This window comes from Podarcis raffonei, chromosome 2, assembly GCF_027172205.1.
Source record: "Podarcis raffonei isolate rPodRaf1 chromosome 2, rPodRaf1.pri, whole genome shotgun sequence".
NCBI classification, from domain to species: domain Eukaryota; kingdom Metazoa; phylum Chordata; class Lepidosauria; order Squamata; family Lacertidae; genus Podarcis; species Podarcis raffonei.
Genome location: NC_070603.1, coordinates 22266159 through 22285477, shown reverse-complemented (window position 1 = coordinate 22285477; position 19319 = coordinate 22266159). Strand labels below are relative to the sequence as shown.

Below are 19319 nucleotides of genomic sequence, written 5' to 3'. Positions count from 1 at the left end.
TTCCTGGCAATATATGTTAAAGATTTCAAATGAATTTATTCTAGAATATACCAGCAAGAATAATACAGCTTCCGGAATCAAAGAGATCGCAAAGTCTAATGGACGAAAATGTAGTTATGAAAATCATTGGGAGTTCAAAATGAAAAACCTCCAACTGTTAACAATGGAAGAACATTCAAAACACTGTCAAATAAATGCACCCCTGCCTCCCTTGTTTTCTTAGATTCAACAGATGGGCCCTTGCGCAAACGCATGTGTGTGCAATGGTAGAGCCCTGGCTGGAAAGCTTAAAACGTCTCCATGAAAGACGGACTGAAGAAAAGGAAATATGAATTGGCCCTGCCCCGTAGGCTTGACCAATTGCAGCCAGGAGCTGGGTGGTGTCATAGATAAAAAAAATTTAAAAAGAAGACTTGGATACGCTGGCCTGCTTCCTTTTTGATTTGAAATGTTTGTTTCGGGCTTCTCAGCAGTACATAAAGGCAATAAATGGGCAGGGGGAATGCTGGCCTGCAATTGTGTCCATATAAGAGGTGCCAGAACTGTGGTCTGACACATTCCAGCTGAAAAAGGTCTGGTTACAAGGTTTAACAGAAAAACAATCTACAAAGATTTGGATAGTATATCAGACGTGAAACAGGATTTTAAACTGGTATATTTATTAAGGTTTCAAATAAAAAATAACTCTCCCCAGGTCTACAAGAGTCTGCTCTTTGTAATAAACAGAAATTCTGTACTAACCAATGAATTTATTTTCTTCTTGAGGGAAGGACGACAGCTGAGTATGGTGATAGGCCCTTCTACCAGGCCACAATACCATTTTATCCTAATGATAAATATACAGATCCTTATTTAAAGAGAAGGTTCCCAGCTCAGATACACCATGAGAAAAATGATTTTCAGAGTCAAATTTTGATTGAAACGGCAGTGAATGGTTCAAAGCTCAATCTGATTAAGGCTTTCAAGAAAATGCTGAGAACTCTAGCATACTGCAGAAGAACTGAGAAGGGTAACATGAACTAACGTATTGGGTGATAACTTGGGGAGGGGGGCAGAGACTATGTTTAAACCCAAGTTTCAGATGCTTAAGATTGTCTTGGGGCAGTTCAAGATTTCCCTAGATCCTGCAGTGTCTAGACTCTTATTTGATTGTAGACACCAGGACAAAGGTTCTCCAAATAAGCTTATGAAGTTTAATGGTGAAGGAATGTCTTGATACAAACAAGGTGTTTCTCACCTAGATGCATAACTTAGTGAGTTGGAAGATTCGCTCAATTTCTATATAACCTGGAATCCCGTATCTTAATGAAGAATGGGGCACTGATGTAGGAGATGCCTGCTGGCTGGTAGGAATCCATGGGTCCTTTGGCAACAGCTTCACTACACTGGAGAATTACAAGTGTCTTAGTCACTTTGCTGGAATCAGTAGCACCGTAGCCTGCAGGTCCATAATCTTCCTAAGTACAGTGGTACCTCGGGTTAAGTACTTAATTCGTTTGGAGGTCCGTTCTTAACCTGAAACTGTTCTTAACCTGAAGCACCACTTTAGCTAATGGGGCCTCCCGCTGCTGCTGCTGCGCCGCCAGAGCACGACTTCTGTTCTCATCCTGAAGCAACTCTTTGTTGCAACCCGAGGTACTATTTCTGGGTTAGTGGAGTCTGTAACCTGAAGCTTATGTAATCTGAAGCATATGTAACCCGAGGTACCACTGTACTTGTGAAATGAGAGGTAGAATCTGTGAAGCATATAACACTTTCTGGACTAGTCTGCTGATAGGATGTCCACAACTGCAGATTCTCCCACATCAAGAAACTTGATGTGAATCTAGGCAGCTGATTTTGAGGAACCAGTGAACAGTTTCATGATGGCTTTTCTGAGCAATCATTTGTGAAAGACTAATTGGCCTAGAGACCACTTTGCAGTATCTAGCTTTGGCAGCCAAGCCAAAGATGTTCTGTCTTGATGAACTGAAGACATTTCTCTGTATAGAATTAACAGGGAGGTGGTTTCCTTAAGAAGGAGTTTTGAAAATGTGCTGATAGGCATTTGCTACTGCATTGTCTGTCTTGATGAATACCTAATGTCCTGTATCTGAAGAAGTGTGCATGCACACGAAAGCTCATACCAAGAACTAACTTAGTTGGTCTTTAAGGTGCTACTGGAAGGAAAAAAAATTTTTGTTTTGACTATGGCAGACCAACACGGCTACCTTTCTGTAACCTAATGTCCTGGTAGAAGATGGAAGAAATGCTGCAGTGCCAGTATGATTTCCCAAAGTTCTAGGGAACTGATGTTCAATTAAATTGTTTCTGGAGACCACAGGTCTTGGTGCTGTACACCTTTGCAGTGTGCACCTCAAATTTTCAGACTGGGATATGTTGTCAAGAGCACTTGGATGGACTCCTGAATAGGAATCTCCTGGCTCAGATGAGTCAATGATACCCACTATCTGAGCGGTCTCCGGGTTGAGGTTGTTGGTTATTTGCAGTGGGTATCCTAGAAGAAATGTCTGAAATACATGCAGATAATCAATCCCAAAAATCTGGAGACTGCAGATGAGACTGATGTCTCAACCATAACTTTGTTGTTAAAAAGCTTATGGTGACTTGGCTATCTGCAAGATAGAATCAAAGTGTTCTTCATTTTGTTGATGATGAAACTGTGTTCTTGCAGAGTATACATCATCCTGGCCATGTCTTGACAGCACTAGGATTTAGAGGATGACCAGACTAGAAGATTGTCCAGATATGGCTAGATATTCATTCCTTTGGTTCTGTGCCAATAGGATCTTTATAAGTGGAGTGGAGATGAGATGAAAATGAAGAGTTTGGAAAATGCAATTGTTCTTCACTGTAGCTCAGGGATGAGAAACCTGTGGCACCCCAGATATTGTTGGACTTCAACTCCCACCATCCCAAACCATTGTCCATGCTTGCTGGGGTTGTAGTTGAACAAACAGGGAGGGGCAGGTTCCCTATCCCTGCTGTAGGTGAAGCAAAGGAAACTATGATGCCCTGGTTTGATTGGGACATTTAATGCCTCTTCAGATGAATGGATATCAGATAATAATTGAGTCTGAGGCATGCTAGGATGAAGTGCAAAAAAATTTACTTTGGAAGGTGGTGATTGACCATCTTTGGCTCTAAGATGAGGAGCGTGGTCCCTGGTGTGTGTGTGTTTTTTGAGATAATAAAAAAAGGCTGAAAACATATCTTGGTATTTAGAGGAGGACCCGGTTTACCAACAGCTGATGGTGTACAACTGTTCTCCCTGGGGATCTTGCAAAAAATCCACAAAATACCATTTTCCCACTCTCCAGATCCCAACAGTCTGTCATGGACCCCTTCCAAATCTCATGGGATGAGTCTCATACAGGATAATTGAGCATAGGGTTGTGCTGGAAAATCAGTATTGGTCATACTTAGATTGCTGCGAGGTTGATTGGAACAGAAAGGTTTTTTGTAGGCACAAAATAGCTGACGTTGTTTGTTCATTGTTTTCTCTCCCATGTATATGGGCTTGGATTTCTTCTTGGTATCTGCTACAACCGCATTCAAAGCTTGCCTCAGAGACATGAACTGGAGAACACTGGTTAGTTTGGCATCAGTCACAGAGTTATATAGCCGGATATGACTTCCAACTACATTGTTAGAAGACATGGCCCTACCTTCAAGCTGAAAGTTGCTCAGAAAAGCACCTGCCAGGAAAGCCAAGACAAGTGACCCTTTGCAGAGTAGTATCACTAGTGTTGTTGTCTATTGTTCTCCAGAACTTCATTCACTCAAGTGAAGACTGTGCAACACATCACAGGACACAAAATCATGCTTATCAGAAAGTTGATTAAAACTGGTGACATTAGTGATGGTGTGATTTGGGTTTGGAATGCTTGACTAATTCATTAAATTACTATACACACAGGTCTTGCTATCCAAACATAATGCATTTGCAGGAAATCGTTTGTTAGGCAAGCATTTGCATAATGCATTGATGATTTCCACTGATTCCTATAGGGACATTTTGAATGTGTTCCAACCATGGAATTTATATATATGATTGGGGAGAATTTTAGGTTGTTTTTGCTATTATTTTTAAGGTTTCTGTAAGTCGTTTTGAGTCACTTTTGTGTGGAAAAAAGTGACAATACTTCATTTCCCTACTTCAGTCATAAGAACCACTCAATACTGAAGCTATGGATGCTTAGAACAACAAAGTCCCGGTGCCATAAAGATTACAATCAAAATTTCATCTAGGGTAGAGGGAAGACAGAAAGAGGGAAGGAAGGAAAGGAAGAGGTAAGAGTAAAAGAGGCAATAAATTATCACTTCAACATACTAGAGTGCAGAAATTTTATTAGAGAGCGGTAGGTATGAGTGCAATGAACAGACATCAATACTACCTGTTCCAGAACTAGCTTCAACCAAATGTAGGTGGATCACAGGGTCAGATCCAGAATTTCATTTAAAAAGGAGACACAGAGAATGTGGACTAGATAGAAGGAATAACAGAAAAATAGGAACAAGGGAATGGGGGTCAGGGTGAAGGGTCAGCTTCTGACAGAAGTTGCAAAACATTTATTGGACATTTATCCAGCTTGACTATTTCTAACTGGTTTAATTTGCTTAGAGCCTTAAAGGGCTTTAACTCTGAATATGTAATCATTTTTATTGAAGCTAAGCTTGAGTTTAGGAAAGGCTGTATTTGGGAAACCTGAGAGACAGTATCACTCTGGTTAACATATTTCTAAGAAATACAATGCCTTCAAAAATTGAGGCTGCAATTGTGAAATAATATATTTTATGAGAGTAAAGACCTGCCTACTTTTTCAGCCATGCCTAATAGATTATGGAGTGAAATGGTTAGACTATATATTGAGAGACAGAAGACACCCATCCTTTATTAGGACCTGCAAACTATACAACCTATGTGATCAGTGTAGCCTGGCACAAGCCACTGGACTCTTCTTATAAACAACCCAGAGCGTGGGGGAGGAGTGGCCTTGCTTTCAGCATCCCTGTGTTGAAATGTCCATGACTGCCAGCACTATTCTTCACCTTGTCACTTCCCATTATTCTAAAATCAACAGGCCTACATTCATGACTACTCAACTTGGAGCACAGTGACATCATTTCAAGGCGGCAGGGAGGGGGGAGCATATCAAGGGCAACCCACTACACTGGATATGCGTATACTGTAGATGCTTTACTTTAGAACAGATTCATACTTTACATTTGGAAGTCAGGTTCAAAGTGTGCAATCTGCTGCTTTGCACCTATGGCATGCAAGCCAATCTAAAAATACTAATAAAAATGCCATTTCAGTGAGAATGACAACATCCGCTTATACATGTTTACTCAGAAGTAAGGCCCAATGTGTTTACTGGGGCTTATTACCTAGTGAGTTAGAACTGAAGGCTCAGAAGCAATTCTGAATACAGCATTAGCTCTGAACCAGTATGCCTCATATTATGATTCTTCCCAGTGGAATGTCTCCAAAGAGACAAAATGCAAATCCAAATTCTAGATACAATCTCTTTCATATATGAATTAGGTTCTAATATAAAGCCCCTTGAATGGAGACCTTATGCAGCCTCTCCCTCCCCTTGGATTTGTAAAAGAAAATCTACACACATTGGCAAGCTGAGGGCCAAGCTAGATGTACCAAAATTCATACTTTTTAAAAATGGTGCCTGAATAGCCATTTTTATTTTGAAGAATAAGGAACTGTGGGGTTACAGTCCTGAACATGCTCATAATCTGGACTGAGTACCTGGACCAGTTTCTTGCTGGAAATCCCCCCCTCCTTGGCTGCTATTTGTCCCCAAAGGTGCTGCCTGCAGTAAACTACATTCGGGGGCAAAAGGCAGCTGAAGTGGGAGGTGGTTTCCTGCAGTAAATTGGCACTGAATGCTCTAGTTATCGTAATATTGTGTAGCGGACAAATGATGGCTTCAAAGGAGAGCACATCAAGAAGGTAACAGACCAGAAATCTTCCAATCTTTGAACCTTTAGCCCCATCATGAAGGTGCCCCTTTTCCTTTTTTTGTTTTAATTTACTGCCTTTCCCCTTTTTTCTCTTCCTTATCCATTCCCTCTTCCTTTTAAAACACTGTTTTTCTCCTTCTCCCCCCCCCCAAGTTATAAACACCACCACCACAAAGGCGGAGGGGAAGAATGGTAGTGCTGCCACTTGCGTGACCCATTTTAGTCAGGGTTCAACCCATTTGTGTAACCTGACAGCACAAGCTAATACATGTTTACTCAGAACCATGTTCCATTGTGAAGACAAGTGCACTAGACAGGGTGGCTAACCTGTGACCTTTTGGATGTTGTTAAACTCCAACTCCCATCAGCCCAAATCAGTAGGGTCAATGGTCAAGGAAGATGGGAACTGGTCCAGATTTGAAAACCAATAAATATTACATTTTTACAGAAACTGCACAGACAAAAGTGAAAAAGGAAATAAGAGTTTGAGTTGAAACCTGCAAAAAGGTATGGAATATTTCTCAGGATATATGGGAACAGGGGTAACGTTGTATGAGGAAACCATGTGCAGCTTGTAAACGTAAGGGGAAATGTAAGAGCAACAGAGAATGACTACGAAGTTGCTGGCAAAGCCTTCCAACCATGTAACCACCTTGGACAGAGCCTGGTTTGCTCCCAAGAAAACCAAGATATCTCATCCTTTGGAAGTAATAAAATGGCTGGATCCTGATGCTCTTATATTGTAACAAAAATCTTGTCCAACATTCAGAAAGCTCCCAGACCACAAAATCAGTATGGTTCTATAGCAACATAGCTCCTTTTCAGGATAAATATTTCCTTTTCAGCTTGTTTGAGCTTAAGAAGCAAATGTTGCAATTAATTTTCCTGCTATCTTCTGCAGTAGTGTGTTACTAGATCAAGACCTGCTTTGAATGCTATAGGAGTACTCAGAACCATAGCATGGCTGAAGCTTAGCAGCCTGGAACCTGATCAGTGTTTGGATAAGGTGCCATGTCCCATGTTAGCCATTTTCAGCTTTCTAAGGGACGAGTGAGATAAAACGGTCTGGTTCTCACATAACACTAAGCCAAACCATGGTTTAGCACAAACAAAAAGGCTCGTGAAGAAGAAGTTGCAACTGCCTTAATCTCTTCGGAACACTCTGCTACTGAAATGTTAAGATGTGGCTTTGACTTAGCTCCTCATCTGAACCCAGGCTTGTGGTTTAGCTCTATCCGGATAAACTATGATCTGTAGTCAAGGTCTGTCCAATGGCTTACCTCAGTGCAGCAGCAAAATGACTAGAAAAGGAGCCAAGTGGCTGCAATCTCCAATCCAGGACCCCACACGTTTGCTTGTTTACACTAAACCAAAGTTCGGCTTAGAGTTATGTGTGAACAAGATCAATTCATAATATAATAGTAAATATTACTAACAATTTTGGAAAGAGTGCTGCTGCTGTGTTCTCTGCTTGAAGTATAGTACTTTGAGGAAAAGGGTGTTAATTGGTAGCATGGATTTCAGTTAATAGTTATAGAACCCTACATTAGGAGAAGATTAGCTTAAATGGTCATCAGATCTTTTGCAGCACTTTCCCCCTGCTCTTGTTTCCTATTGGTTAATATTTTTCCATATGGGAACTGGTGGGATGTATTTGAAAATATTGCAAGGAAAAGAACAATCCAGGAAAAGAATCCTTCCTCAGCATACTGCTCTGAACTTTTTGAAAGTGTAAACAGTTAAGCCAACTGCTTTCTCATTATATATGCACAAAACTGCCTTCCCAAAACCACATTATGAAAAATGAGCTTTGCTAAGCCCATTTTAGAAAACACAAACTGTTCCCTTCTGCCTCTATAATAAGCCTTCACTAAAAAGAATTAAGCTACATTAAGTTTGACCAAAATTCACTTTTAAACTTTTACTGGTTAACAATTACTTTGTCAATCTATGTGCTACTACTCATTTGCAATCAAACTACAACTTTCATCAATCTTATACACATGCCAAGTTTAAAAAAGGATTGCCCTTTTCCCATTACAAACAGGAAAAAGAACAAAGCAATCCATGTAGGATATTTTTTTTTAATCCATGTAGGATACCTATTGTAATTTATTGACAAAAATGAATGGAGAAAGACTCAAATTTCTGAATGTTAACCACAAGCTCTGTCACATCAGAGGTGTAAAAATGCAATACACTTTGCAGCTGGTTTATTAAGTGGTATCATATGATTGTACAATAGGTCCAGTTATGACAAATTTGGGTATTACTGCATTTCTAAAGAGATTCCTACTTGTTTTCCAAGCACTGTTAACTTTTTGGGTTTAAGCAGAGGCCTCAAAGTTTCAAGTAGAGCACTGAGTCTTTTGTTTCTTTTCGACTTAAAACCCACATTTGAGAGTTGGGAGAAGCTGGTGCTAATGTGTTTGAGGTTTGATCCTTGCAATTTTTGCTCCATTTGCAGTGTGACTTTGACGTGCTGGTACTTTACCTCCCTAGCTCAAACCTCTGACAGGCTGCAGGTTAATTAGCTACTTGTAAAACAGAACAAGACCCTTACATTAGCTAATGTGGAGCACAAATTATTTTAGTCATCTGTTCCGACTGGGAATGGCACCAAATAATGCAATGCAGAAAGGAACATTTATGCTAAGCCAAAGGCTCTCTGAAAGAGCCCCAAGCTTCTGTTTTGTGGTAATACTCTCTCTGCTGGATACCTACAACCTTGTTTCATGCATAAAAAGAAAAAGCAAGCCCTCTGAGAATGCGCTTTTGCGTTACGATGCAAGCAACCCGCTCAGCCTTCTGCAGCACTGAAGCCTGCAGCTATCAGCTCTCCCACTGGGAAGCCAGAGGTTCAGAGTGGTACAGGGAGCAGCTGCTACAGAGGGAAAATTTACAAGGGAAGGGAGCAGTTTAAGTGTAACTTGCAGAAATCAAGGGATAGCAGCCTCAGGTCAGAGGGTAAATTTTAAAAGGAGGCTTCCCTTGAGAGCATGGGGAGGGGGTGTGATTAGTTCTGGAGAGGAAAATGCTTTCTTGATTTATTTTAAAAATTAATTTGATGGCTCCGTGCTGACAGAAAAAACAAGCGAGCACCTGCCACATCTATTATATTAGACAGCGACAGTCACCACCTCTATTCTACTGTACTAGTAGGAGCTTTGTTATCTTTTAGGAAGAGATGTTTTTAACAGAATAGATTCTACAGTGGCAGTGGGTTCAAAGCTACAGATTAGATGGAGAGCCTCTTACTCAGATCTAGGTTTGCTCCCCTGATCCCAGCAGGCTTGAAATTGCCCTTGGCTATATTCCTCTTCCCCCACCTCTCTTGTTCAAAACCAATTTGAATGGGAAATGAAATGTGGCTCCAGAGACAATGGTTTACTGTAAAGTTTTTGCTGCAATGCGTGGTGTTAAAAATCTGCAAAGACCCACGCAACCAGGCTACTCTGTAATGAAAAGCTATAAAGAACACCCAGGTGGGAAACACAATACCAGTGGCTAATTGAAGCAAGCAACAATATTCCTCAATAGAATTCACGAGTGCTCTTCAGAGAGAGAAAACACTTCTAAGGCTCTGAACTCTACTTCCTAACAGAAGATCACAACAAATCTCAAGACAAATCATCATAATGTTATTGCTTGTCACTCTGCCTCATACATGCAAAGAAAACCGTAACTGGAGACAAAATGTTAGTGTTTAAAGAATACAGACGCACAGAAACATAGATTTCCAGACCGAACTTAGCAATCAATTTCTGACCTTGGATATGCCATTCTCCTATTGGTATTTTCTCCCCGTGTATAAAGAGGATCAATTCTCTGATGAAGCTAGCTTCATTTGTATTCTTTAAGAGCATTCAAATTAATATTTAGCACTTTTATTTTGTCAAGTACTGAACAGGGAATAGTTGTGGGAAGCTCTTTAGAGAGAGCGTACAATTCTTATGAATCGTCATCTAAACAATTCCGCTCAAAAGGAAACTTGGCCATAAATGCTGACAAAGCATATATTCTTCCTGAAAAATGTGCACTCCTGGTGACAGGGTTAATGATGTTTGAGGAGCCTCTCACCCTGACCTGCCCCTCCACATATTCCAGCTTTAATGCACTTGCATGATTTCACCCTTCCCCCAGAGCAGAGGGTGGGGAGGAAAATGGCCTCCACCTCCAGCTATTTTCTACATGGTTTAACCCCCTGGTGCCAGCTTTAGTGCCTTACTGCAGAACGGAATGCATTAAATGTGCAAATCCCACGAGGGGTGGAATAGTTTATCTGGTAGGGGTTAAGACAAAATGACAGCCTTCCTCATTCACGAGGCTTTTTCCAGAAGAATATTTCCAAGTCTGAAATAATCAATATACAGCATTCTCTCTCCCCTCCCCCCCATTCCCAAATCCTGTTTTCTTCTATGGTGGTACTGAACTGGAGAACTGTCAGCAGCTTTCAGGCCCACAGAGAGTAACAGCCCAGCCTAATATCAGTTTCCAGATCTAGATACCCCCACCCCCCTTTTCCTCATGTCTCTCATCTGTAACACAGAAAATTCTTTGGGAAATATTTTAGCAACGTCACGTGTTCTAACAATTTCTGCTGAAGGACTTCTGGCCACCATTGAACTGATGCTAACTTTTTTCAGACATTATGCTTCTTTTATTGGAAGCATAATGAACCCAAGTCAATATTGGGAATGCTGGCTCCTCAACTCGGTGGCAGATAGAACCCAGAACCACACAGAACTAGAGCTTAGTTCTTACTATGTGCTAAAGCTGCTTGGGGTGCACTGTAGGAGTGGGGAATCATATGACTGAATATTCCCACATGCGAAAATTAAAATAAGTTAAATAAGCTTTCCACACAAAAAATTAGATACTAGTGAGAAGGGTTCTAGCTTAGCCTTCTCCTTGTTGTATTAGCTTTCTGTCTGTAGAAACCCTCCAGCAATCTGAAGTGGTACAGTCCAGACGTTTGGGTGAAATCTAAATTGGAAAGCTTTCTGCAACACTGTGGGCAGCCTCATTCCTTAGCCAGGGTAGCGGGGCAAGGCGGGGCAGGGACCAAGACACAAGTGAACATTTCAATTATTCTGTTCTAAAAGGACTGGTCCCAAGTAATATTACCCCAAAATTAGTAAGAAACCTATGCTAAAAAAAAAAAAAAGAAATTAGAAAGCCATATGTTCCTAATTCAGCAATAAAGCACTGCTGCATGATCTCTTAACACAAACCCTTTAATACTATAAATTGGGCTTGGAGCTAGTCTGATGATACGGGAGATTAAGATCCTTGATCGACCAGGAAGTTTCATCAAAGCAAGTAAGATAAAACAAGTAGGATTACAGGATTAAGTGATATATATGCTGCAGTTTTTCAATTTTTCAAATATTTATTACTCTAGTAGTGCTTGCCCTGGAACCTTACCTTTTTGGAGGCTGTGGAGACATTCAAGCCAAATCTCTGAGCCCTTTCCTTTAATTTGTCTATATTTACCTAGAAAAGTCACAGGAAACAGTTTAATATAATCTCCACTCATATTCTTAGATTAAGGAATCCTAAAGACAATATGCACTTACGCCAAGGAAAATGGAAGAGACCTGAAATTTAGTGTTTGTATTGATGAATTTGCTAAACCCTAATAAAAATCCTCTTTCTGTACTGCAGCAACCCCTCTTACCAATTACGGAGGGAAGGAGAATAAGAAGATGACATCCAGAAGTTCAGAATTTTACTGCAAACTGTTTCTAAGAAGGATTTGTGCTAGTGTTTTAGGAGAGGGATTTTTAAGAAGACTGATTCTTCTATTTTAAAATGTGTTGACAACAGTAAAAATGGAGCCATCACATCTGTTGTTGCCAAGTCAATTGTGTTTTGTGTATCTTAAATAAATCATGTTTAATGTATTGTGATTTTTTGGGGATCTGATTTGCATTTTGAACTCTATAGCAACATGTATATACCATTCAACTCTTAAAGATAAACACAGGAAAGTATCAAAGAGAAAATATATATTTTCACCAAATTTCAGCACCATCTCAGATTTGAGAAGATGCCATGTCTAATTACATTCAGAATTAAGAAGCCTTTGGCATGAGCTGAATGTTTTAGCAGCTTGTACTGTGTCCCGTCCCCCCCAGTGACATATTGGGGAGCAAGAAATTCTCTGTAAAATTGGGATCCGTCTCTTTCTCTTGGCAAAGTTCTCACTGGGAGGCAAGAAGGAATCTTGCTGGGCACTGCTTTGCAGATCAATTCTTTTAAAGTGCTACAACAGCACTTTTAAGGACATGACAGGCAGCAGTGTCATTCTCCTCTCTTAGCAAATTGCTATGGGGTGTAGTGGCAGCCCTGCAGATAAAGTTGCAAGTCTGCGGTTGCCAACTTTAAAGGAGGCCAATCTGCACCCCTGCTTGATTGCCCGTTTCAAAAATAACTGAAACAGACTTTTCTTTTTTGGGTGTGGGTGTGATAAAACTATTTTTTAAAAAAAGTTCTCTACATTCCGTTTCAGTCCTAATTTGGCCAAGAAATTTACATTAGGGAAGTTTTGCCCAGTTCCCTTAAAGCTATTTCAAGCAACATAGCATCCTTTATGAGGAATATCTAATAGTTGCTAAATGAGCATATATTGCAAAGATTTATACTATGGGGGACCCTGGAATCTTTAGGTGGGAATCTGCTTCATCATATTGTCCAAGTACTTCCCAAGCAAGCAGCAGAACAGAAGACTGAAACTAGCATTTGTTCTACTAGAACGATCCTCAAGAAACACTGCCTAAATTAGCAGGGCAACTAGCCATTTGTTCTTAATACTATTATCAGTAGTGCACACAGTGCTTTGCAAAGTAACATAAGCAACACGTTCTGAAAGTGTAGCCGTGTTGTAGATTAATAAGTCAAAAGGAGTCAGGCTCCTATCTCAAAGAATTGACAATCTAAATTTTGACAATAGAAGAGACATGTCTTATCGGAGGATGAATATGAACAAATGCCCACACTTAGACATCATTTTGGCTGGAAGTGACAACTATAGGGTTAAGCCAAAAGCTTCACAGAGGAAAGAAGCTTGAAGGGGAGGGAAGGTAGTGGTGGAGAGGTGGCAGTGGGAAGGAGCAACTTCCAGGCATAGAGGTAAGGGAGAAAGTGAAGAGACACATGAAGGAAAATAAAGACTTTTCAAGAACTGACTGTTGTAAACGAAGGTCATAAGCAAAGATGTGCCAGCAGAAACACAAGATGAGGCAAATCTGTTACGTTTGATGGCAATGGCAAGGCATTGGTGCAGAATGGGGGGGGGAGGAAGTGATTGAAGGGATTTGAGTAGATGTGTCATATAACTTAATAAAAAGAGAAGTGAAGAAATGAATTTGGGCAACAGCTTTTTAGATACAGTGAGATGCGACAAAGCAAGGTCAAATAGAACAAATTAGCAGTAGTTAGTGGAGGAGGCAACCAGAGAATGAACCAGTTTTTCATCTGACGGACCAAAAAAGAATCGACAGATCTGTTGGATATGGACTTTGTGGCAGAAAGAATATGGGGAAGCCAAGGAAAAGGAAAAATGGGGGGGGGGGCCCAAAACCAGCAAGGCTTCTTGCCTGGTTTAGTAACTTTGAACTAGAACAGAATCTGAAGTTGTACGTGGAAGAAAACCAATTAATATGCCTGATTTCCTAATACGATAGAATTGCTTTTAGCAATGGAATAAAGAACACAATAGACATACAATATGCATCTCATCTTCTACTCCATTAGGCACCAAAGAACCACAAAAAGTGAAAAAAGAAAGCAAAATATTTCAAAGAACTGGATCCAAATAAAAATTATATGCTTGTCTTGAGGCGCCCACTCACTAAAGAGCATAGTTTTCAGGAAATGTTTTTGTCTGTCAGTTCCCGCCCCCCCGGGTGGATTCACTAGCAAGTTTTAATAAATGAAGTACCATTGTAAAACCAAGCCAGCTATAACTGTAAGCAAAGTAGCTACTTACTGTAGTCTTACTTTCTGTCACAAGACCTGAAATAGGGAACAAAAACCATTTTAAATTATCATATTTGAAACAAGCTTTCTTCCAATTGCCTAAATAGTAAATTTAAAAAGTGGTTAGAATAAAAGCAGTGGTCTTAAAGCCAAAAGAGACTCAAAAGATGCTTGAAGTGGAAATTTTTATTAGAATATATAATGGCTTAGATTCCAAAATTAATAGGGCATTAGCAGAATAAATGTTTCCTGTTCTCTCCTCTTTCCTGCAATCTCCGAAAAGCTTCTCAAGGAAGCTTGGGGAGACCCATCTGAACAAAATGGGATGGGAAGGAAACTTTCTCTCTGTGAACTTTCTTACGATTGCAATCCTATATCCAGGTACTAAAGTACAAGCCTCACTGAGCTCAGTGGGACTTTTAGTATCTGCCAGTTACTTCATCAGGGGTCTGCCCTGTTCTGTGGCCTACACCAACTCTCTAGAAAGTCCATGCTGGTACTATGTGTTACCACCTTAATTCTAGAATGATTTATCCTCCAACAGAAATACAAACATGCATTCTAATTGTTAATCCAGAGTTAAGCACTGGGACAAATAATAATTTTGTCACTTGCATCTGCAGCTTTTGGTCCTTGCTTTGGCCCTTCAGAGACCTTCAGAATCCATCGCTTTTAGTTCATAATGATGCCACGGGTTGGATTTCTAGTGGTTTAGTAAAAACATGGTATTTCCAAATCCAGGTTATTCTGGGATTTACTATGTAATTCCATAAAAAAGATTAAGTTATATTAATTTATCAGCAAGAGGATCTTGCAAGGAGATTAAAAATCCAGTGAATAACCATGGCTGCTAATGTATTTGTAAGGGTACAAAGACAATGAAACTTCATTTTCAACCCTGTTTTTACAGCATGGTTGGAAGAAAAATGGTTACAATCATTCAAAGGAAGGAAAAAATATGAGATACCGCTTCAAGAATCACATACCTTTAGTTGAAGCTGCAGGCATACCAAACCTGTGGAGAAGAGAGAAACCCTGGTTAGGGACTCTGAGGTTTTGGGTCTCTAAACCATGACATAGATTAGAAAACAATTTTAATACAAGTTAAGTTGCGAATTACCTTGTAAATCTGCCATGACATACCTAGACTACTAGATTGAATCAGATCAGCAATCGAAGTTGGATCTACATAGCATTTCTGCCTTGTTCACAAGATAATCACCAATCAAGCAGAACAGATGGTCCAAAAGGGAAATTGTGGGTTATTCTTCGTTGTAGCATATTATTTGCCATTACACATTGTTTAATAATCGGATGTTTAAAGCTCTGGATCTTTCACAAGTCTTCAATGTACTTTTCTTGATATAAAGAGCAAGGCATCTTATCAGCAGATGGTAAGGTTAAACACACCTGTGAATGGTCTTTTCCTCATTTTTTAATCCCTTTCACAACCATTTGTGTTGCTCATGAATAGCAGCACAGAAGTGAAAACATGGGATATTACTTAATTTATGATAATAATTTGTCTGATTTGAGGATTGTCTTAAAATTTCAAAGCATGTGAAAAGAACTAACCATACAACCAGTTGTTCATAGATTTTATGGTAATTTTAACATCTTCTGGGGGTAGACAGACTTCTACCTGGAAAAGCACATTATGAGAGAAATCTACTACGCCCTGCTTTGGCTTTTCTAAAATATTATATTGGATATTTCCCCATTCCCTTTCTATCTTCCATTGTTACTTAGTCTATGAAACAGTTTCTCTTAGAAGAAAGACTAAGATTTAATACTCTGGATAGGCTATGGAAGTATGAGGACAACTGTGAAATTCTATTTAAGCCATGCAAAGTTTTCAGGGTTCAAGCAAGCATCTCTACAAAGCAATGAAGCCATTTTTGGTTACCCACAACTCAAATTCCAAAGGTAGTCACTGCAGACAACTAGAACATATCCGTTGCACAATGCATCTATAATAAACTTTGATCTGCACAATGGTTAAAAAGCAGTCACAGAAAACAAACAATGACAATAAATAAAGACTTACCGAGCTGCTCGTGCAGCCTTCTTACTCTCCAAACTCACAGGTACATTGAATCTCTCTGCCCGTTTCTGCATTCTCTAAAGTAGAAGATAAAGAAATACAAATATGGTAGGCAATATAGAAAAACAATGCATTTTTTCCAGATTTATGAGTAGTCATAAGTATATTCCCACCTGCACCTATCTATTAAACTTTTCTGCTTATTCCAAGATTTGGAAGAAAATATGCTATGGAAGCAGGGCAATTGTTGTGGTGAGACACCACCAGGTCCATCCAAACACTGAGACTGTCAACTTCTATTTCCTATCTCTACTTGAGAATCTGTGACTGTTTCTCCTGATGCAACAATCAACATGTTTTAATGAGCCAGAGGTTACAACAACTCTGACAATATGGACACAGAATAAGTGGTAAACACCCAGTAAACCTGTGTTTCTGTTGGTAGATATGAAATGATCCATCTTTGTTGCTAAGGGCATATTGAGGTAGGCGAAATTTTAAACTACCAAGCGCCAATCCCTTAACAAGAGAGAGACAGAATAGTGCAAATGGCTGTTCCAGTAAGCATGCTTCTGTTCAGAAGCCCGGTTTCTCATTAGCCAACACAATATATGGTATGTAACCTCATGCCCTTTGCTATAGCCATCAGTATTTAGAAGAATGTTTAGCTCAGAGGTCGCCAACGTGGTGTGCCACAGATGTTGCAGGATTACAACTACCATCATCCATTAAATTCGCCATGTTGGCTGCGGCTGATAGGAGTTGAGCAGCATCAGAAGGGCGCTGTATTGGCTACTCCTATCTTAGCTACTATGAAGGGATATGTGTACCTGCTTCAGACACATCCACAACCAGGGCAGCTGAAATAGATGTTGGCAGTAATGTTGCACATTTCAACCAGAAAAAGCTCTGCCCAGAAGTCACAGGAATAGCAGCCCCGGCATGAATACAAAATGAGCAACTTATTTCCCCACCTAGCTGCAGAAAGCAAGTGACAGCTCAAACAGATCACAGCTGATCCGGAAACATGCAAAATAGAACTTCATCAGAAGTTAAGATAAAATCTCTCTTACAAATGAAAAGCAAAATTGTTTTACAGAACATGGCAGGAGTCCAAGAACATTTGCTGTCATAGGCTCATAAAAAGGCTACTTTTCACAAATAAATAATTTTGCATGGAACACATGATTCAACGTACGTTCGTTTGTGGCGTAAATGAAAGATGATCAGACATAGAAATACAGTTACTTACAATAAATAACTGTATGAAACATGCAGAAAGCCCAACATATAAAGTATTTCTGCATGAATAGAAGATAGCTTCATTCCTAATGGCTAAAAGCTTCATGGATGCAGCAACATATCTATGACAATCAAATTAAAACAGTTCATGGTATAACCTACTGTCAACCTAAGAAATGCACGGACCCTTCATTGGACAGCACAACCCATTGCTAATTCTTGCAAACAGTAAACTTGTTCACTAAAGTGAGGTTTTCTACAAGTTGAGAAGAATCTCAATTCCTTATGTGACCTGAAAGCAGTTCAAGTGCAGCACCCTTAATGACAGTGCTGAAAATAAAACCCTGTTGCTCTGAGAAGGTCATGATACATTAGGTACGTCAATTGAGTCTGGAAGGTATTTACATTATAAAGTTTAAAAGTTTCATGAAACATCAAGGGATTTGAGAAAGAATGGAGTTTGGCAGACTTGCAAATCGAAAGCAGAGGGAGCAAGAGAAGACGCAAGTAGAATAATTTAATGATCCCTTGATGAAGGCTTCCCACAAAGTTTAGAAGACGTCACTCTTTCAGTACCAGCTCCATTTCAGATAATTTTCTATTTATTGTTTCTGGTTACTTGCCCCACCAAAGTAATGATCCATGATTTGTGACATCAGTCCTCAATTGCTGTGGTCAGCTTACAGGCAGATTAGATCTTGAAGGTGACAGTTGAACAGCAGGGAGACAGACTTGTGTTTTCATATCAGCTTCCTCAGTTAGAGAGAGCGCAGTGGAAAGTGATGAAAATAAAGGATTAAGGAAGCCAAACAGATGTAAGAGAGAAAGTGTATGCCAGGTTTATCCACACAACCCTTTGCTCCCTTGGAAGAAGGCCAAACTCTGTATAAGAGACAGAATTACAGACGTGTCCATATCTCCTTTAATGTTGGAAGCGGTTCCTAACGCGAGTGTGGAGAAAGAGCCACAGAATGAGAAGAGAACAATTTGAAGGGCAGATATGGAGGCATAGCAAATACATTTCATCTCACACTGCCAAATAATAAGTAATCAGTCTAGTGATCTCTCTTGCCAATGCAAGCCAAAAGATAACACAGGCTGCATTCATTTACTAATTGCAATAGAGCTACACATCATAAAGCTAATAGAGACTACTGCAACAGATATATGTGGCATAGGAGAATTAAGGCTAATAAGACACAGTACAAACTACAACTACTGAATCCAAAGCTAACCTTTTCAGTTTTTAGGCAGAAGTGGGGAAAGCTGCTTATCAGTGATGCAATAGTAGGGGATTCCTGCATTGGCAGGAGATTAGACTTGTTGTTTAGTCGTTTAGTCGTACCCGACTCTTCGTGACCCCATGGATCAGAGCATGCCAGGCACTCCTGTCTTCCACTGCCTCCTACAGTTTGGTCAAACTCATGCTGGTAGCTTCGAGAACACTGTCCAACCATCTCGTCCTCTGTCGTCCCCTTCTCCTTGTGCCCTCCATCTTTCCCAACATCAGGGTCCTTTCCAGGGAGTCTTCTCTTCTCATGAGGTGGCCAAAGTATTGGAGCCTCTGTCCTTCCAGTGAGCACTCAGGGCTGATTTCCTTAAGAATGGATAGCTTTGATCTTCTTGCAGTCCATGGGACTCTCAAAAGTCTCCTCCAGCACCATAATTCAAAAGCATCAATTCTTCGGCGATCAGCCTTCTTTATGGTCCAGGTCTCACTTCCATACATCACTACTGGGAAAACCATAGCTTTAACTATACGGACCTTTGTTGGCGATGTCTCTGCTTTTTAAGATGCTGTCTAGGTTTGTCATTGCTTTTCTCCCAAGAAGTAGGTGTCTTTTAATTTCGTGACTGCTGTCACCATCTGCAGTGATCAAAGTCCCTCCTTCCAACTCTCTGATAGCGTAGCACAAGGGGTAGCCAATATAGTGCCAGGATTGATCAGAGTTGCAGTTCACAATTTCTGGCAGGCACAGTGTTGGCTACTGCTGTGCTGGACCATGGCTTAGCCTGTATAAACCCAAGCATGGTGTAATGTTTACACATCTCCCTCAACCCTTTCCTC

At 40.2% G+C, this 19319-nt stretch overlaps 2 protein-coding genes across 3 annotated transcripts in view; one reads left to right on the top strand and one right to left on the bottom strand.

Moving 5' to 3' along the window:
• Positions 1-19319, top strand: part of ORMDL2 (ORMDL sphingolipid biosynthesis regulator 2) — a 171681-nt gene that overhangs the window by 126746 nt on the left and 25616 nt on the right. The window lies entirely within an intron of this gene.
• The window catches only part of SARNP (SAP domain containing ribonucleoprotein), a 57206-nt gene that overhangs the window by 19853 nt on the left and 18034 nt on the right, over positions 1-19319 (bottom strand). The window contains exons 6-9 of one of the 2 annotated variants that reach the window (XM_053375264.1): positions 16013-16086; positions 14952-14980; positions 13976-14001; positions 11410-11478 (exon numbers count right to left, since the gene is read on the bottom strand). In XM_053375264.1, coding sequence (XP_053231239.1) covers positions 11410-11478; positions 13976-14001; positions 14952-14980; positions 16013-16086 — 198 coding nt within the window. The remainder of the gene's footprint in view (positions 1-11409; positions 11479-13975; positions 14002-14951; positions 14981-16012; positions 16087-19319) is intronic. The other variant, XM_053375265.1, reaches the window with a different exon arrangement.